At 57.8% G+C, this 18,781-nt stretch overlaps 4 protein-coding genes across 13 annotated transcripts; 2 read left to right on the top strand and 2 right to left on the bottom strand.

The window, feature by feature from the left end:
- Window positions 1-798: 798 nt before the first annotated feature.
- Window positions 799-5,920, top strand: FBXW9 (F-box and WD repeat domain containing 9). 4 transcript variants are annotated; one of them, XM_045862938.3, is made up of 10 exons: window positions 799-1,207; window positions 2,310-2,449; window positions 2,523-2,651; window positions 3,612-3,724; window positions 3,810-3,901; window positions 4,749-4,897; window positions 4,981-5,094; window positions 5,223-5,312; window positions 5,408-5,473; window positions 5,546-5,920. In XM_045862938.3, exons 1-10 carry the CDS (start codon window positions 799-801, stop codon window positions 5,618-5,620), a joined length of 1,377 nt encoding a protein of 458 aa, XP_045718894.1. In that variant the 3' UTR covers window positions 5,621-5,920. The 4 variants fall into 4 exon arrangements, with proteins under 4 accessions (XP_045718894.1, XP_045718893.1, XP_054360875.1 ...); XM_045862937.3 differs by having other exon boundaries at window positions 4,749-5,094; XM_054504900.2 differs by having other exon boundaries at window positions 4,981-5,312.
- Window positions 5,921-6,451: 531 nt separating this feature from the next.
- On the bottom strand, window positions 6,452-10,796 carry GNG14 (G protein subunit gamma 14). 2 transcript variants are annotated; one of them, XM_064570410.1, is made up of 4 exons: window positions 10,401-10,796; window positions 10,125-10,203; window positions 6,713-6,805; window positions 6,452-6,630 (listed from the first exon to the last, which is right to left on the bottom strand). In XM_064570410.1, the coding sequence occupies exons 3-4, from the start codon at window positions 6,803-6,805 to the stop codon at window positions 6,505-6,507; spliced, it is 219 nt and encodes a 72-aa protein (XP_064426480.1). In that variant the 5' UTR covers window positions 10,125-10,203; window positions 10,401-10,796; the 3' UTR covers window positions 6,452-6,504. The 2 variants fall into 2 exon arrangements, with proteins under 2 accessions (XP_064426480.1, XP_054360877.1); XM_054504902.1 differs by lacking the exon at window positions 10,125-10,203.
- DHPS (deoxyhypusine synthase) lies at window positions 8,880-14,660 on the top strand. Of its 5 annotated transcripts, XM_054504901.2 has the most exons (10): window positions 8,880-9,064; window positions 10,860-11,188; window positions 11,715-11,875; window positions 12,296-12,417; window positions 12,500-12,596; window positions 12,676-12,762; window positions 13,253-13,358; window positions 13,435-13,538; window positions 14,242-14,367; window positions 14,452-14,660. In XM_054504901.2, the coding sequence occupies exons 1-10, from the start codon at window positions 8,994-8,996 to the stop codon at window positions 14,545-14,547; spliced, it is 1,299 nt and encodes a 432-aa protein (XP_054360876.2). In that variant the 5' UTR covers window positions 8,880-8,993; the 3' UTR covers window positions 14,548-14,660. The 5 variants fall into 5 exon arrangements, with proteins under 5 accessions (XP_054360876.2, XP_064426393.1, XP_045718895.1 ...); XM_064570323.1 differs by lacking the exon at window positions 8,880-9,064 and having other exon boundaries at window positions 10,982-11,188; window positions 11,711-11,875; window positions 13,435-13,560; window positions 14,313-14,367; XM_045862939.3 differs by lacking the exon at window positions 8,880-9,064 and having other exon boundaries at window positions 10,982-11,188; window positions 11,711-11,875.
- A 47-nt stretch (window positions 14,661-14,707) lies between these two features.
- WDR83 (WD repeat domain 83) lies at window positions 14,708-18,547 on the bottom strand. 2 transcript variants are annotated; one of them, XM_045862940.3, is made up of 9 exons: window positions 18,413-18,547; window positions 18,215-18,335; window positions 18,027-18,132; window positions 17,520-17,568; window positions 17,319-17,445; window positions 16,317-16,384; window positions 16,119-16,227; window positions 15,928-16,042; window positions 14,708-14,857 (listed from the first exon to the last, which is right to left on the bottom strand). In XM_045862940.3, the coding sequence occupies exons 1-9, from the start codon at window positions 18,513-18,515 to the stop codon at window positions 14,708-14,710; spliced, it is 948 nt and encodes a 315-aa protein (XP_045718896.1). In that variant the 5' UTR covers window positions 18,516-18,547. The 2 variants fall into 2 exon arrangements, with proteins under 2 accessions (XP_045718896.1, XP_064426438.1); XM_064570368.1 differs by lacking the exons at window positions 16,119-16,227; window positions 16,317-16,384.
- Between the last annotated feature and the right edge of the window lie 234 nt (window positions 18,548-18,781).

The following is an 18,781-nucleotide window of genomic DNA, read 5'->3' on the forward strand; positions in this document are numbered from 1 at the left end:
ATAAAATCTTGTTGCAACCTCAACAGGGCCAAAGGTCCCCTGCATCGACTTGGGAAAACAAACAAAAAGCTGACATTGCCATATACCCAGCATTCATTCGACAAATGTGTACGTTTTAGTGAGGGGATAGGAAATAAACAGCGGAACAGTGTTATGTCCCATAGAGAAAAGGTGGGGAGGGAAGAGGGAACGTTGGTAAAATGGTCGTCTTTACAGTAGAGTACTGTGAGAAGGCCTCACTGCTTAGGTGGTAACTGAGCATATTTGGGTATCTGAAGAGGCAGAACGGCAAGTGCTCTGAGACATTTATATGGATCGGTTAATGCCTTGCTCAAAAGACAGTTTCAGTAAATAAGAGATAAGGACGATTTTTAGGTAATTTAGGAGAATCTGAGGCTCTGCGGAACAACCGCACATTTTTGCCCCCGGAAGGAAAGACAGGAGCTGGAATCCCCATATGGCCCAGACTGCGAACTCCGAGGGACTGCATTTCTAAGCTCAGTGCCACCTGGGAGAGGTGCCTTTGATAGAGCCGCGTCAAACCTGAGTCAGCTGCCTGTTTAACAAACGCTGTTAGAAGGAATCTGCATTTTCTAGCACAAGGCCAGCGAAGCTGCACCACGGGACCCCTGAAAACTGCGGGATTCCGGGATCCAGCCTGTTTCCCCACGTGCCACTCGCTTCCGGCCAGCGCTCAACGTCATCAAGCAGCGCCGGAAGTGCCTTCGCGCTGCCTAGGAGACGGGACGCGAGGCCCTCGGCTGACAGGGCCCGGCTGGCCGCGCCCACCCGGTCGCCATGGAGCTGCCCCCAGGGCCGCGCGACGATCCCCGCGCCTGGGAAGATGACTCGGACCCGGAGTCGGAGCCCGACCCGGACGCGCAGGCCGAGGCTTACGTGGCCCGCGTACTCAGTCCGCCGAAAGTCGGGCAGCCGCCCCCACGCGCCCCTTTGCTGTCCGCGCCCATCGCATCCCCTGGCGCCTTGGAGCCGCGGGCGGCGTCCAAGGGTGCGCCCGTGGGGGTCCCGGGACTGCTGAGCCTTCCTCCGGAGCTGCTGCTCGAGATCTGCGCCTACCTAGACGCGCGCCTGGTGCTCCACGTCCTGCCGCGCGTGTGCCACACGCTGCGGGACCTCGTGCGTGACCATGTCACCTGGAGGCTACGCGCGCAGCGCCGCGTACGCGCGCCCTACCCAGTGGTGGAAGGTGCGCGCGCCTGGGGGCTGGGGTCAGCTGCCCAGGTTAGGCTGGGGTGCTGTGAGCACAGCCCTGGAGCAGGCTTCCTGGTTGTCCTGGCTTGGGTGGAGGCTGAGGTAGTTACCGGTGGTGCCAAAGCCCCTGACCTCTGGGTGCACCATGAGCCAGACGCTGGGGGTCCTGGGGCTGTGGAAATCTGCCTTGGGGGGCTGGGGTCCCTGAACTCAGGATCCAAAGAGCCTCAGGCTTGGGGTCTGGTGGTACCACGGCCCCGACCCCTGGCTGGGGGTTGACACAGGGACTTGAAGTCTTAGCTGTTGGAGTCTCTTGGGGTTCAGGGTAGGCCAAGAATCCAACTGGTGATGCCAAAGCCCCTCACCCTTACAGTCTTGACCTAGGTAGTGGTGGGGCAGGGACTAAAGGCCCAGAGCCTGCAACCTTTGATCCCAAGCTACATCTTAGAGGTTAGGATCCCTGATACCAGCAATCACAGATCGATCCTCAAGCCCAGGGTCTAGCCTAGTCTGGGGCTGGTGGTAATTCCTCCTGCCCCTGAGGTCATTGATCCCTGGGGGATAAGACAGCTTGGTGACCTTGAATTGATGGGGCTTTCCTGAACAGCTTGATAAACAGTTGCTTGAGCTCCATTATACCACTGAATCTCTGCAAGCATTTGAGTTCTGCATCTCGACAAAGTTCCCAAGTTTACAGACACTCATTTGAGAACACTTCCCTGGGTTTGGTTAAGATTATGGAGGCAAAACGTCCCAGTTCTGATGCATAGGGGGGGTTGAGGCAGGACCTTAACATCCCGAGGCTACTATCCTCCACACTTGGGTTGGGGGTTGAGGCCTGCGAAGGTGGTCCCGAGGTTCCAGTTACCCACTTTTTGGAAACTGGGGTGAGTAGTCCTAGACCTGCTTGGAAGGTGGGTGGCTGGTGGTCCCAAAGCTAGATCCTGGGCCTTCTTGGGTGGGGTGAGGGATCCAGGTGGGGTTTTCTCCAAGTCTGGTGAAGGCTGGGCTTCCTGGAAGCCAGGGGTGGGCTTGGACAGCTGGTGTGGACGTCAGGATTCCTGCCCACTGGGGACCCTGCTCACGATGCCCCACAGAGGAGGACTTTGACTGGCCGACAGCCTGCATTGAGCTGGAGCAACACCTGTCGCGCTGGGCGGAGGATGGGCGCTGGGCTGAGTACTTCTGCTTGGCTGATGGGCACTTCGCTTCCATTGACTCGGTGCTGCTGCTCCAGGTGAGGTGGGGCTCGGTGGGGGGCAGGGGTGGACCAGGGTGACTCCGACACCACCACCTCACTCTCTTCTCAGGGTGGAGCGCTTTGTCTGTCAGGCTCCCGAGATCGCAACGTCAACCTGTGGGATCTGCGGCAGCTGGGGGTGGAGTCCAGCCAGGTTCTAGTCAAGGCCCTGGGCACCGAGAAGAACAGCACCCACAAGGTGAGGGGTTAGGAGGCCAGACAGGCATGAGGTGGGGGGCCTGGGTAGGGTGCCATGGTTAAGGGCATGAGTTTCGGCACCAGACATCATAGATTTAAATCTTGTCCTGCCATTGTTAGTGCGATGCTGGGGTGAGATGTAGGACTTCTCTGGGCCTCCGTTTCAACTTGTGTCTAGGGCTCGGTTAGGATGAGGATGAATGAGATGAATATGCCGTAGAGCTTCGCTTAGGCTAGGATACACAGGAGGCACTTGGGAGACATCAGGTATACCTTGAGAGGCGTAGGGCAGGGCAGTTACGAGGCCGCCCGTGGGGATCACAAAGCTCTGAGCATGGCTGTCAGCTCATGAGAGGCGGACATGCAGGGGCACCACCACCAGTCATTGAGGTGGTCCAGGCAGGTGGCCAAGAGCCTGGTCTCGGAGCTAGGCCACCGGGCTCAAATCCCCACTCTGCTACTCCCTGGCTGTGTGACCTTGGGCAAGGGACTCAACTTCTCTGTGCTCCAGTGTCCTCATCTGTAGCACCGACCAGTTACGCAGCACTCTCCTCGGAGAGTCTGGTGAGGAATGAGTTAGTCACCAGCCAGTGCTTTGTGCCTATTGGCTCCTGAGGCGGGGGTTGTTTTTTTGTGCCCATTTTCCCAGTGAAGAAACTGAGGGAGAGCACTTCATTTGCTCAGGTCATGGAGCGGAGGCCCCACTTTTAGTCACATTGTTAGGTGGCCTCGAAGCACCACGGGTGCGGACTCCGGCAGGGACTTGACTTAGGAATATCATTCTGTGTGGGCGTGCACGTCCTTGGCTCCTCGGCTCTGAAGTCAGACAGACCCACCGACCTAAGTCCCGACCTCTACTTGGAGCGGACTTGCTCTGGGTTCTTGGGTCAGTCGTCTCCCTCCTCCGACCCTCGATTTTGTTAGCTCTGAAATGGGGATGACCACTGGGTCCGGTCTGCAGGGCTGGGTGTGGTCGCTGGCAGCGCTGGACCACCGCGTGTGCTCTGGTTCCTGGGACAGCACGGTGAAGCTCTGGGACATGGCGGCCGATGGACAGCAGTTCGGCGAGATAAAGTGTGTGGGGTCCTGGGCGGGGAGCTGGGGCCGGGCGGGGTCCCACCTAGTCACAGCCCGAGCCTTGGGGTCCGTGTGTTCCCAGGGGCAAGGCAGCTGTGCTGTGCTTGTCCTACCGGCCTGACATCCTGGTGACTGGCACCTATGACAAGAAGGTGACCGTCTACGACCCCAGAGGTGGGCCAGGGGCCCTGGGAACCAGGTGGGGAGAGGAGAGCCGCCTGGGGTCTCCGGGGTCATGCTGGGGAAGGAGACCCTTGCCCTCACAGCCTGGCTGGGATGACAGTCACAACCAGATGCTGACCACTCCAAGTGGCCCGTGCTGTGCTGGGACAAGGAAGGCAACTCGGGGGGGATGGGGGTTGGGGGCAGAGGCAGCCCCCTCTATCTGGGGTGTCGGGGAGGATGGGAAGCCCTCTGAGCCTCAATACTGTGGGAGGTGGAGCAGCCCCTAGGACCCTGGCTCCCCCACTTCCTAGCTGTCAAGCTTGAACGTCAGTCTCCCCCTCTGTGAAATCTGGATTAATAACTCCAGCGCCATAGGGTTTAGTAGGAGGAGAGGACAGTAAGAACCTTGGTGGATTAAATGTTAGTTGACATAAAAAGCCTAGGAAAACACTGCCCAGCACATAAGCCTTTTCCATTGTTTTTCTTTATTCATTCTTATTTTAATTGAAGGGCTAGGGGGCCTTTGCCCAGGTGGGGCCAGAGGCGGGTGGGGGTGTCGTGAGGGGGCGGCTTGGCTCCGACCTGCCTGCAGGTGGAAGCCTTTTCTGCTGGGACTTGCTGAGGTCTGCGCTGTACTGAGAGCGGATGGGATTGGGACGGGGGGATGGGAGGGCCGAGATCTGGGGGCGCTGGATGGCCCAGGCCCAGCTGGGACAGGCGGGGAGAGGGACGGGATGGGGGCGCGCAGAGCAGAGCAAGGGTGGTGCCAAGTGGGATAGGTGCCGGCGTCCTCGTGTAGGCCGGGGCCCCCCCCGGATGCTCTGATGTCTCCCTCCTTCCCGCATCACTCCCGAAGTCGGCCCGGCTCTGCTGAAGAGCCGGCGGCTGCACTCCAGTGCGGTGCTGGCGCTGCTGGCGGACGACCGGCACATCATCTCGGGCAGCGAGGACCACACGCTCGTGGTGTTCGACCGCCGGGCCAACAGCGTCCTGCAGCGGCTGCAGGTGGGCCCTCCCTGCGGGCCCAGATGGACCGGGGCGGTGGCTTGGCCTGGTCTGAGCTGCTCTGTCCCGTATCCCTCCCACAGCTGGACTCCTACCTGCTCTGCATGTCCTACCAGGAGCCCCAGCTCTGGGCTGGTGACAACCAGGGCCTGCTGCATGTCTTCGCCAACCACAACGGCCGCTTCCAGCTTGTCCGGGTCCGCCAGGGAGCTTGCCCCTGCCCCACCGTCCCTGGGCCTCCTCCCTACCTCCTGACGCCCTGGGTGGCTGGCGGGTGGACCCTGGGCGAGCCCTTACCTGAGTGTCCCGTCCTTCCTTTCTGCAGTCTTTTGACGTGGGCCACAGGTCTCAGATTACAGGGATCAAACACTCGCTGGGGGCCTTGTACACCACGTCCACCGACAAGACCATCCGGGTGAGGCCCCGAGACAGGCCCCGTCCCTACCCTGGCCCCACCAGCCGGCGGCGCACGTCTTGACCTTCGCCCTTTCGCCCGTTGCCCCTCACCAGGTGCATGTGCCCACGGATCCGCCGAGGACCATCTGCACCCGAAGCCACAACAATGTGCTGAATGGGGTAAGGCCCTGCCCTACGCACCCTGCCCAGCTGCCCAGAGCGCCCCTGACTACCTCTGCCCTGCCCTCCCAGATCTGCGCGGAGGGCAACCTGGTGGTCGCCGCCTCCGGGGGCCTATCGCTGGAGGTCTGGAGGCTGCAGGCCTGAGCGGACAGACGCCGACATGGAGGGGGATCTGCCGGCCCACAGGCTGGGCCGTGGCCTCTGTTCTCGGGGGACCTTCCCCGCATGCTGGTGCTGCCTCTGCCCTGTCCTGAAGCCCTGAGGCACAAGGAGTCTGGGCCATGGTGAGCTGTGCCCCGTGGGCTGTGCCCCGCGCCAGGGAAGTGGTGGTGTTCAGGCCCACCCAGGGGACTGCTCCCCTCCCTGGGGCCCCGTTTTTGCTAGGATTTGGATACCCGCTTTCCCTTGAGAGCAAAGGAGAAATAAACCTGATGTACTGGTGTCCCCCGAGGGCCCTGCCTGTGCTTGCTTGGGACTGGGAGGCACGGGGCGTGTGAGTCTGTGAGATGCCATTTTATGTCGAGGTGTGAGTGTACCTGCTCGAGCGCAAGCCTTCCTGCGCTCACGACCACGTGTGTGTGTGTCGCTGGGGAGGCGGGTCTGGCTGTGCGTGCCGTGTGGTAACCCTGTGTGTACCTTTGTGCTGCTGGACGTGGCTGTGTGCGAGGAAGGAGGAGGCTCTTGAGGATGTGCACACGTTTGTATAATGGCACACCTGTGTGTGTGCGCGTGTGTGACACAGGAAGGCATGTGTGATGCGTGTTGGCACGTAGACTGGGGCTCTGACCCTGGGTGTGTCTGTGCAGTGGGCAAGGGGATCTGCTAAGGCTACCCCACGGGGGCGGGGAGGTGCGTGCTCATGCATCCGGGGGTGCAGGATGTGTGTGCTGCTGGGGCCAGGACCCTAGAGTCGGTGGGGGACGGGGGGCAGGCCCCCTCTGCCCCCGCTGAAGCCTGACCAAGCCACGTCCTGAGGATCCTTCACTTCATTTTTATTGAGGCCTCCTGGGCGGTCGGGGCCTTGGAGGTCACAGGATGGCGCAGGGCTTCTTCTCCTTGAAGGGGTTGGCAGCCGCTGGGATGCCCACAAGGAAGGGGTCGCTCTTGGCCTGCTCCGTGCAGAACTGCAGCAGGTCGGCAGCCGCCTTGGACACCTGCAGGCCGGCCTGGTCAGCCAGGCCAGGGCTGGCCGCCTGCCCCCTCGCCCAGACACGCCCGTGCCACCCTGGCCCTCACCTTCACACGCTCGATGCCCGCCTCCATCCGCAGTTGCTCCACGGCCCGGCGGGCCTGTCCGATGTCGCTGCCGGTGGCCCCCTTGCTGGACATCTGCAGGGAAGTGAGCAGGGTCACAGGCAGTGGGCTCCATTCCCGACCCCTAGCCGTACGGCTACCCGAGAGTCCCCTAACTGCCTCCTGTGTCCCCCCCTGGGGACTGTGGGACGGGGGTGGCGGGACCTCGACCCGTCAGGATCACATACTTCAGCTGAGGCCTCCCTCCGGCTGATGCCCGACTGCTAGTCCTCCAGCAGCCTGGCCCTGGCTCCCTCCCCTGCCAGCCTGGCCTCTCCAGCCCCGCTCCGTTCCCTCCCCCACCCCTGCAGAGACTTTGAAGCCAGGACACTCATGGAGTGAAATGTCACCAGCAGCAGCAGCTGCCTCAGCTAAGGGGGTCCCTGCCCCAGGGGGCCCAGTGGCTGCCCTGGTGTCACATGTCACCTTGGCTGGGCGAGCGGAGGGGCCCTGGCCTCTCACTGACCTGCTTGATCCTCTGCCAGTGGCCCCCAACACTCCTCCTTTGCCGGCCTCTGCCCCCAACCACGTCCAGAGTGTACCTTGGCTCAGGGGCAGCCCTGCCTCTCCCCTCTGTCTATACTCACCACGCAGGATCTTATCCACAGATAACTCCATCCACTTGCTTATGCTGATGGCTCCCTCTGTCCCCGTCCCCGAGCCTTCCCTGATTTCAGATCCACCCGAAGAGCCTCCTGCCTCCTCAGTCTGTCATCCTGGGATCTCAGGGGTCTCTCGCCTAGCTCGGCCAAAGCTGGACTCGGGATTATCTTCTCCCAGACCTTCTACCCCCCAATTCACCACCATCCACTCAAATTCCCTGGCCCAAATCTTCAACTCCTTCGATCCTCTCTTTCTGGTGTCACCACATCTGATCCTTCCTCAGGAGCCATCAGGTCAACTTCAAATTAGGTTCTCAGTCTGGTCACTTCTCTCCATGTCTGTTGGCATGTCCCAGGTCCTGCTCCCATCTCTGCTGGCCTGGACCAGCGCAGGCGTCTCTGCCCTCATCTTCCCTGCTCTGCCCTTCCCCACTGCCCCCATTCTCCTCAAGGCAGCCAGTGGGGTCTGGTAAAAAATAAATCACACTGCAACATGGATAAACCTTGAGGACGTATGTTAAATGAAATAAGCCAGTCACAAAATGACCGATAATGTATGATCCCGTCTATGTGAGGTCCCTAGGGGAGTCAAATCCAGAGACAGAAAGTAGATGGTGGGTGGCAGGGGCTGGGGGAGGGGGACGGGGAATTAATGTTTAATGGGGACAGAGTTTCATTTTGGGATGATGAAAACATTTTAGAGATGGATGGTACAACAATGCGAATGTGCTTAATGCCATAGAACTGTATACTTTAAAATTATGATAATAAATTTTATATATGTTTTACCACAATAAAAAATTGGTGGGGTGCCTGACTGCTTTAGTCAGTGGAGCGTGCTACTCTTGATCTCAGGGTTGTGAGTTTGAGCCCCACGTTGGGTGTAGAGATTAAAAATAAAAGCTTTTTTAAAAATTGGGGAAAAAATCAGAGTCTCTCATTCCTTTTTAAAAACTCTCTAATGGTTGGGGGGCACCTGGGTGGCTCAGTCGTTAAGCGTCCGCCTTCAGCTCAGGTCATGATCCCAGGGTCCTGGGATCGAGCCCCGCATCAGGCTCCCTGCTCGGCGGGAAGCCTGCTTCTCCCTCTCCCACTCCCCCTGCTTGTGTTCCCTCTCTTGCTGTGTCTCTCTCTGTCAAATAAATAAAATCTTAAAAAAAACAAAAACAAAAGCCTCTCTAATGGTTGGGATGCCTGGGTGACTCAGTTGGTTAAGTGTCTGCCTTTGGCTCAGGTCATGACCCCAGGGTCCTGGGATCAAGTCCTGCATCCAGCTCCTTGTTCAGCAGGGAGCCCTCTGCCTACCGCTCCCCTCTGCTTGTGCTCTCTCTCTCTCTGACAAATAAATAAAAAATCTTAAAACTCTCCAATGGTTTCCCAGCCTCTTAGAATAAACCCATCTTCCTTACTACTGTCTGCTCTGGCACCTTCTACCTGCTCTGAATTCACTTTTTTTTTTTTTTTAACAGATTTTATCTTTAAGTAATCTCTACACCCAACGTGGGGCTCAAACTCACAACCCCGAGATCAAGAATCACAAGCACCACCGATTGAGCCAGCCAGGAGCCCCTGAATTCATTTATCCACCTCTTTCCTTCCTTCATTCCTGATGGATCACCCTGATGCCCTTGTGTGGGTTCATTCATCCATTCAGTGTATTTGCTGAGATCACAGTATGTGATCACTGCACAGAGTAAGAGAAACAGCAGTGAAACCAGACAATCCTGCCCACATGGAGCTGCCGTTCTCATCAGGGAGGGACAGGCAACAGCAAACAAAATGTATTAAGTGCTTTGAGAGACAATGACAAGCAAAGTAAGGGTGGAATCGGGTGGTCAGAGCAGGCCTCTTGGACGAGGTAATATTTAGAGACTCGGAGGAGAAGAGGGTCTTTCAGGCAGCGGGAGCAGTGGGGGCATTGTCCCTTGGTCAGGAAACGAGCTTGGTGAGTTCTAGGACAGGGAGGAGGCTGGTGTAACCGGAGAGGAGGAAGTGAGGGCAAGTGGTGGGACAGGATTTTACTCCTAGGGAGAAGCCACCGTAAGAGAGTTTGAAAAAGGAATGATTTATCTGGCTTCTGTTTCATGAGCTCTCTGGCCACAGATGGGAGATGGGACTGGAGGGAAGGTAGCCCAGTGTGGAGGCTGTGAGAATGGAGAGAAGCACCTGGATAGATACCCAATCATGATGTTGTACACCTGAAACTAATATATGTCAAATTCTATCAATAAAAAAAGGCACCTGGATTTGGGACCTATTTTGTGGGTAGAACTTGTTAGAGGTGCTGAGGGATGGGTGTGGGTGTGAGAGAAAGGGAGACATCAAGCTCAATTCTCCAGTGTTGAGCCTACTAGGTGCACCGAGGGCTTATTTGCTGAGCGGAGGGCTCTTTGATGAGATGTGGAAGACCGCAGGGAGATCAGGATTAGGAGGAGTGGGAACTGAGGTGGTGAGCTTGAGATCCAAGTGGGGACTGTCAAAGATGTCAAGAAGGATGTTCTCTTCCTCCAATCAAGTGGGCTAATCTCTGGCCTCAGGACCTTTGCACTGGCAGTTCTCTTTCCCAATGGTGGGGAATGGCCTCCCCAAATTTTCACAAATGGGGCCTTTCTTGGCTTTCTGGCCTTGGCTCAAATGTCCCCTCCTTGGTGTCCTTCCCCAACCACCTGTCCCTGCAAATAAGGCCACCTCCCCCTCCATCCACCCCTACCTCAAAGACACATCATCATTTTTGAATCCTCAATAGCACTTACCACTATCGTTGTTAGCTTTCTAGCTCCCCAAACTGTGGACTCCAGGAGGGCAGGGTCTGCATCTCCTTCACCGATAAATCTGAAGCGCCAAACACAGAGCCCAACGTACAGTATAGACTCCATAAATGGTAGAATACCTGGTTAAAAAATTCCCCCAGACCAGACCCTGTGCAGGGCTAGGAGGACTCATGAGATACAGACCCCACCTTCGAGGGTCTCACAGTCTTGCTGGAGGGAGAGAGAGGTCAGCCTTGGGTCCCAGGGGAGGTCCCTTACCCAGAGGAAGGTCAAGGAAGGCTTCCCAGAAGAAGTGACAGCTGCAACAGCCCGGGGAAGACCAGAGGGTTACGCAGCATGTGGAGGAGGCTCTGGAGACCTGCGAGGTACGGACAGCGATCACTAAACCATTTGACGAGAGACGCTCAGGGGCAGAAACTATCTGACATTTCCTGATGACTCGAATCCTGTCCAAGGGCGACGTCTAGGAAGCCATCCTCCTCCTTCCCCAAAGGGACAGAAACGAATAGGAAAGCGCCGCGCAACGCGGTGGGTCTCCAGCAGGCGGCAGTGAAAGTAGGAATCTTCATTCATCTCAGGCTTGTCAAGACGAGACAGGGAATAACGGCTCCTCGCGGCTTCCGTATTACGGAACGCGCGCGCAAACATGGCCGCGCCCTGGATTATGGGAATGAAAGAGGGTCATGTGACGAAGCAACTTCCCGTCCCCTCCTGCAGGTTTTCCCGAGCCCTACTTCCTGCACTGTCGTACAGAAGCGCGTGCCGAGGCTTAGTGCGTTTGGAGGCCGCTGGACGCCTGGCCTGGGGCGGCTGTGATCTGGGAGTGCGGCCGCTGGAACATGGAGGGTCCTCCGGAGGGGAAGGCACCCGCGGCGGCGCTGGCCGCTGTGCTGAAGCACAGCTCGGCGCTGCCCTCCGAGAGCTCCCAAGTCCGAGGCTACGACTTCAACCGCGGCGTGGACTACCGTGCGCTACTGGAGGCCTTCGGCACCACTGGCTTCCAGGCCACCAACTTCGGGCGCGCAGTGCAGCAAGTCAACGCCATGGTGAAGCCCGGGGCGGAACTTCCTGGATTGAGGGGGTGTGGCCTAGGGTAGCGGGAATGCAGTACTTGGAGGGGGCGGGGCTCCCTTGTGAAGGAGGAGCGTCCTGTGTTGGGCGGTCCAATAGGTGGAGAGAGGCCGGGCCCATTCTGGGCGGCAGTTTCTGTGCTGGGGAGAGGACGTCGTCCCCTCATCCCCAAAACATCCTACAATCAGGATGAAGTTGGGACTGATTCTAGATAGGAGGCGGGTCGTAGGTAACGAGTGAAAGTGTTCTGAACGGTGCGGTTGAGGAACCTAAGTCAGGCTCGGATGGGGAAGGGGACCGGGCCTACAAAGGTCGTGCTCTCCGATTCCTTGAAAGGGGGTAAAACCTGAGCGTGTGCCCTGAGATTTGGGCTGTGGTTGGGGGTCAGAGCCTGCACAGGGGGCGTTCGTTCCCTGGCCCCATGTATTCCAGGTAGAAGTGGTAGGGGCTAGGGCTTGGGGGCCAGAGGGTAACTTGACCCTGCCCTTAACACCTAGATAGAGAAGAAACTAGAACCGCTGTCGCAGGATGAAGACCACCATGCAGACCTGACCAAGAGCCACCGCCCACTTACTGGCTGCACCATCTTTCTGGGCTACACATCCAATCTCATCAGTTCAGGCATCCGTGAGACCATCCGTTACCTCGTGCAGCACAACATGGTGGGGACCTGGTGTGGTTGTGGTCTTGGCCTCTCTAGGTCTTATGGGGGCAATAAAATTATTGGTCATTTAAATGACACAGGGAGACAGGGTCAGGTTTTTTTTTTAATTTTTTATTGTTATGTTAATCACCACACATTACATCATTAGTTTTAGATGTAGTGTTCCATGATTCATTGTCTGTGCATAACACCCAGTGCTCCATGCAGAACGTGCCCTCTTTAATACTGATCACCAGGCTAACCCATCCCCCCACCCCCCTAGACAGGGTCATTTTAAGCAGAGGGACACGATCTACTTTTGTTTTGCAGTAGAGCTTTCTCCAAGGGTCACTGGGTTAGTGTTGGGAGTTAGGAGCCCTACCTGGGATGAGGGCAGGGCCCTTCTTCCTGGGCTAACCTCACTGACTTGTGGCCGCAGGTGGACGTCTTAGTGACCACAGCTGGCGGTGTGGAGGAAGATTTTATCAAGTGCCTGGCACCCACGTACCTGGGCGATTTCAGTCTCAGGGGGAAGGAGCTGCGTGAGAACGGGATCAACAGGTTGGGGGCCCTGAGTGGTGCTGGGCAAAGGAGGTGGGCGGAGGGTCCTGGGGCCTGATGCCCACGTGCCTCATTTTCACAGGATTGGAAACTTACTGGTGCCCAATGACAATTACTGCAAGTTTGAGGACTGGTTGATGCCCATTCTGGACCAGATGGTGCTGGAGCAGAACACGGAGGTGGGGCAGGAGCGACCTGGGGGCCAGCGTGGTAGGAGTCGGGAGGCACTGCAGGCTGAAGTCCAATGTCTCCTCCTAGGGTGTGAAGTGGACACCTTCCAAGATGATTGCCCGCCTGGGCAAGGAGATCAACAACCCAGAATCAGTGTATTACTGGGCCCAGAAGGTGAGGGGCTGGGTGGGGCACGGATACCAGGCCTTGGCACATATTAGCTTGTTTCACCTTCATCGCCCCCTGGAGAACCAAGTCATCATTTCCACTCTTAGGTGAGGAACCCGACACAGAGGTTAGGTAATTTGTCTGAGGCTCCACAGCCGCTGAGTGTGACCTTGGTATCCTGGCTCTACTCCTAGACCACCTGGGATCAGTTGGGGGGGTGCCACGGGTCCCATGCTCCTCCAGTGCGGAGGTCCAGTGGTCAGAGTAGTGAGAGCTACACGATCCTTTGTGTTCTGTCTGGTTTCATCACATATGCTTCTTCATCTGTGAGGGCGGTGCTGTTGCTGTCTCCATTTTACAGTTGAGGAAACTGAGGCCCAGACAACGTAAGCACTCTGCCCAGAATCAGGCAGAGGAGGGGATGCCGCTGGGATGGGGACCAGCCTGCCCCCACTGGGCTCTGAGCTCCAGTCACTCTTGTCTTGCTGTCCCCCAGAACAACATCCCTGTGTTGAGCCCAGCGCTCACTGACGGCTCCCTGGGTGACATGATCTTCTTCCATTCCTACAAGAACCCCGGCCTGGTCCTGGACATCGTCGAGGGTGAGGTGCTGGGGCCACAGAGCAGGGGAGGAGGGCTGGCTGGGTCCGTAGCCTGACCCCAGCACTCTTCTCCCAGACCTGCGGCTCATCAACACACAGGCCATCTTTGCCAAGAGCACTGGCATGATCATCCTGGGCGGGGGTTTGGTCAAGCATCATATTGCCAACGCCAACCTCATGGTGAGTGGGGACAGAGTACCTGGTCCCTAGTGAGGGTGGTATGTGCGCTAGGCCTATGCCATGTGCCAGGGAGACAACTGTGGACTAGACAGGCCAGGATCCCTGTCCTCCTAGACTGATGTTCTAGTCAGGGAGACAGGCAGCGAACAAGTGACATGCAGGTCACGTGGCAGTTAACTGCTGTGGGAAAAAACGGATGACATGATGGCAAGAGAAACAAGGTTCTGGGAAAGACAGCCGGGTGAGCAGAGGAAACGGCCAGTGCAAAGGCTCTGAGGTGCCTGAATGAAGTCCAGGGACAGTTAGCAAGCCGGTGAAGGGGAGCGGGAGGCGACCAGCAGCTGGAGCCAGGCTTCCAGGGCGGCCACTTGCGTGCTCACAGGCGCCCTCTCTGAACAAATGGCTGGTCCGGGAGGAATGATGGGGCCAGACCAGGGTGGGAGTCTTTGTATGTGGTGGCAGCCCCTGCTGAGTAGCTGTGGGAGAGTTGTTGCTCCCTAGTTGGTGGGTTTGGGGCAGCTCTGCCCATCAACCCTACCAACCCCCAACCTCGCACTCTGCTCACGCACTGATGTGGGGCCCTTCCTGTGGAGGGGCCACTACGGGCTCCCGGCATGCAGGACGCAGCCCTCAGCCTCTGCAGCCAGCGCCGACCCCCATGTGCAGTGACTGGCTGACCAGCTCACCCTGCCCCTCCCCACAGCGGAATGGGGCCGACTACTCTGTCTACATCAACACGGCCCAGGAGTTTGATGGCTCGGACTCTGGCGCCAGGCCGGACGAAGCGGTGTCTTGGGGCAAGATCCGGGTGGACGCCCAGCCTGTCAAGGTGAGGGCTGGTCAGCTGGCTGGGGCGCAGAGTCTCCCAGAGCGCAGCCACAGGCCCTGTAGTTCACCCAGGTCCCGTCTGCAGGTCTATGCTGACGCCTCCCTTGTCTTCCCCCTGCTTGTGGCTGAAACCTTTGCCCAGAGGAGAGATGCCTTTGTGCCTGAGAAGAATGACGACTGAGTGGCTACCGGTTCCAGGGAAGTCCCCCCTCGCCTCTATTTATTAGCTTGCACACCCAACCCCTCCCTCCCTCCTCGATCAGCCTCGTGTCTAGAATAAATGGTCTCCGTGATCCTGCTGAGTCTGTGTCCGTGTCCTTGGCGGCAGTGGGTCCCCACCTTCAGCTGGTGCCACCCTCAGCCTCATAAGCCTCCTCCCGCCAGCACTGGACACTGCCCCCCACAGCGGTCAGCAGGCAGGGCTCCGTGGGGTGGAAGGCCAGTGACTGCACCACACCTGGACCCACGGGCAGGGCCAGTGCCAGGGCACCCTGTGGAGGGAAGGGGCGGGCAGTGGGTATCCGTGCGTCCCTCTCTGCTGACCTTCAGCCACCCGCCTCTAATGGCTTCCCAGGCACTGCAAACCTCAGCTGCCCCAAAATGAAGCCCTGAGTTGCTCCATCCTTTGGAGCACGTGTGGCTAAGGCTGAACATCTTGGAAGTCTTCCTCTTTCACGCTTCCCACCCCGTTTATCTGTCGGCAAGTGCTCCTGGCCCAGCCTTTAGACCACATCGGATCTGCATTCACAGCCACCACGTTGCTCCAATCCTGTCCCGTCCGTTCCCGGCTTCTCCACCCTGCCGCTGTCCGGGCTCCAGGGGCCCACTGGGCAGCCTCTGTGCTCACTTCGTGCATCAGCTTACAGTCACCGCTCAACACATTCGGTCCCTCAAGCCTGCCCCCGATTGCTCTTCCCACTTCAAAAATGTCCCTCCACGCACTGCCCCCTTGAGAGTGACTTTCAGTCTGACAGACTCTAGAGAAGTAGGCGGAACATGGCGCATTCTTAGTTGCCAGAGAGAGCTGGGCCCTCAAGTCTCCCCCAGTTTCCTCCATCCTCTTAGGGGCATTACTTTCCCTGGTCAAGCCCCAGCCCTGACCCCATGAGGCCAGACTAATAGTCTGTTCCCAGCCTGACCTCCCCACCAGGCCGAGACACAGCAGGACAGGGCTCACAGGGTTTGGGACTAGAAACCATGGGGATGCTCAGAGGTAGCTCAGGGTTTCCGAACTACTGCCCCATCTCAGCTGGGGTCAGATGTGGCTGTCGGCCCCACTCCCCCAGGGTCAGTCCCTATGGTCGGCTGGGCTTGCTTAGTGTGGCCCTGTTGCTGCTGCCATCCCACAGTCCTTCTGTCCCCTGACCCAAGTGTGCCACACCTCCAAGCCTTAGCACACACTGTTCCCTTTGCCAGGAATGCCCTTCCTGCTTTGTTTTCTCACTCACTCTTCCAAGCCCCCAGCTCTAATAGCATCCCTTTGTGCAGGTGTGGGAGTTGCTAGGGAGTTGCCTGAGACAGAGCAGGCAGCCTGGTAAGGAGTCGGGGTGAGGAGGCTCACCTCCACCAGGTCCCAGAAGTACACCTTCCCGTCCTCGGAGCAGCTGACCACGTGTGTGTCACGCTCGCTCAGGCAGCAGTCCAGCTTGTACTCCTGGTTCTTATGGCCCGAATACCTGGGGGTGGGTGGGATCAGGAGGGCTTGGGTCCTAGCAGAGGTAGGGGAGGGGCCCCACCACCCCAAGGACTCACTCGCCCAGCAGCTCCCCTGTGTCCTTGTCTAGAAGCCGCAACGTGGAGTCCAGGCTGGACACCAGGGTGCACTGCCCGTCCCGGCTGAAGCAGGTACAAGTGATGGGGCCTGGGGGGGGGCGCGCAGGTGGGTGAAGCTGGGGCCCCCTTTGCTGCCCCCCACCTGCCCTGCCCGCCCCACAGCCCTGCCACACTCACTGCCCACATAGTCTGAGAAGAGTTGCCCCATCCTCAGGTCATAGCGCCTCACCCGGCCATCCACGGAGCTGCAAGAGGATGGATCCAGCTGAAGCATCAACTGGGGCCAGTAGGTCCATGGCTCCAGTCCCTGTACTCTCCCTGACCCTGCCAGGACCCTGGCGGGGGGGTGGGGAGGGAGGTGGGCTTGCCCTTCCTGTGCACCCTTCGCTGTCATGCTCACACTTATGGCTACCCATGGAAAATAAACATTGAAATGAATTTTTCAGTGGAATTCCAAGGCACTGGCTTTGAGACTTACACCCAGGGCCAATGAGGACCTACTCCATTGGTTTCTGATATGCACTGAGCATCCTCTCTGGGCTAGTCCTTGGGACACGGCTGCGACAAAGCCAGGAGCACTTTCTGCCATCATAGAGACTTGCTGACTGAGAGTAATCTAGGAAGGCCTCCTCAAGGAGGTGGCCTCTAAACTGGGACCTGAAGGATAAGGAGATAAACGTGTGGTCCAGGAGAAGATGTGTGGGAAGGGACCAGCCAACAGGCTGGGCAGCCCAAACTTACCCCCCCGCCCCCACCACAGTGGGAATGGCACTCCTTTGGGTTGTGGCAACAAACGGGCAGCCCTGCTTGGGAATTTTCATTGTTTGCCTCTTGCAACTAGAACATCAACTTGATGTGGGCAGAGACTTTTCCCTATTTCATTAACTGCTGTATGTTCACTGACTAAAAAAGTGGTATGCCAGAGAGCTCAAAAACACTTTGAGTAAGTAGAAAGGGAGTCCAGGTAGAGAAAGAGCAATTGCAAAGATCCTGAGGTGAGAGCATCTTGGCATAGTAAGAAAAATGAGACCTGGAATGAATAAAACCTAACAGATCAGCAGAGAGCACTGTGCAGGGCCTTGTAAGCTGAGGTGAGAAGAGGAGATTTTAATCTAAGTAGCGAGGCAGTGGTGATCCCCAGTGGCACCGGGGGAGGGGTGAGGTCCTGGCTCCACTCACCCTGCCAGGACCTCATGGTCTGACACCTTCACACTGGATATGCCATCCCTGGCTTCGTCCAGCCTCTGCACTGGCTCAGGCCTCCGCGATCGGCAGTCCCAGCAGCGTATGCTGGAATCGATAGAGCCTGTAAGGGCCAACATGAAGGTGAGGTCGGGTTTGGGCCACAGGGGCAGTACCCTGCCTAGGCTCCAGACTCACCAGACAGGATGACTGTGGCCTCTTCATTAAACTGGACCGTGTTCACCTTCTGAGAAACAGGGATTGCCACTCAGAGGAGGCTGGACTTTGGAGGACTGGGATAAAGGCAGGGTTCCGGATGCAGGTTAAAGCAAGGGCAAAGGAGGGGCGCCTGGGTGGCTCATTCGGTTAAGTGTCTGCCTTCAGCTCAGGTCATGATCCCAGAGTCCTGGGATCGGGCCCCACATAGGGATCCCTGCTATGCGGGAAGCCTGTTTCTCCCTCTCCCTCTGCCCCACCCCTTCTGCTCTCTCTAATAAATAAATAAAACCTTAAAAAAAAAAAAAAGTAAAGGCTAGAGATAGAGGAGGTGAAAGGTTTTGGGAAAACTGCATGCTGGGCCATGGGGAAAGGAGCCTTGCTCTGTAATGGGTAGGGGTGGAAGGGTTTCCTGTCACCACCTACACGATAATGTGGGTTCTCTCCTCCACCCACGCTCTAATGAGGCCGCTTTTTGTTTGTACTCACCCCCGCGTGGCCCCGGAATTTGCGAACGACCTGCCCCGATGCCACATCCCACAGCACCACCGCCTTGTCCCCGCCGCCGGAACACAGACTGCTGTTGTCAAAGGAGCTGGAGGGCAGAGGAGGGAAGATCAGTGCTGACCTCAGATCCCAATCTCTGCACCTGTATCTCGGCCTGGCCCCCGGCTCACCCGGCCGCGTCCAGCACCTCGTAGCCGTGGCCACTGTACGTCCGCAGTAGCGTCCCTCGCAACGGATTCCACAGCTTCAGGGTCTTGTCGCTGCCGCACGTCAAACAGTAATTGCCATCCACTGGGGAACACCAGGAAGGGGTTATAGGGCTTCGGACCTCAGAAGATAGGAGGACCCGGAATGAAGAGGGAGCTCACCATTAAATCGTACAGCTCGCACTGCCCCCTGCCCGCAGTCCAGCGTCTTCACCCGTTTTTGCGGCAGCTCCGGGCCCCGTGGTTTCGGCTCAGGGAAAGCCATTTGCTTCGGGACCCCTTCCTTGCCGCCTGACACCGGTTTGCACAGAGGATTCCGAACCCTCGGAACCCACGCTTGGATGTAACCGTATTGTCTTCCGTAGTCTACTTCCTATTACTCACTTCCGGTTCAAATGTGCGGCTTTTTTCGGGACAGTGCGGGGAATATTGAAACCTGATTCCAGCTTCTAGGTTTCTTTCCCCACTTCTTGTTTTCAAGGAACATTTTTGGTCTCTTCTAATTCTCTGTCCCTTGGCTGGGAGGAGTCC

The sequence above is a fragment of the Mirounga angustirostris genome, unplaced genomic scaffold (genome assembly GCF_029215605.1).
Source record: "Mirounga angustirostris isolate CCGP_5_RB_7025 unplaced genomic scaffold, mMirAng1.0.hap1 SCAF_1, whole genome shotgun sequence".
In the NCBI taxonomy this organism is placed as follows: Eukaryota; Metazoa; Chordata; class Mammalia; order Carnivora; family Phocidae; genus Mirounga; species Mirounga angustirostris.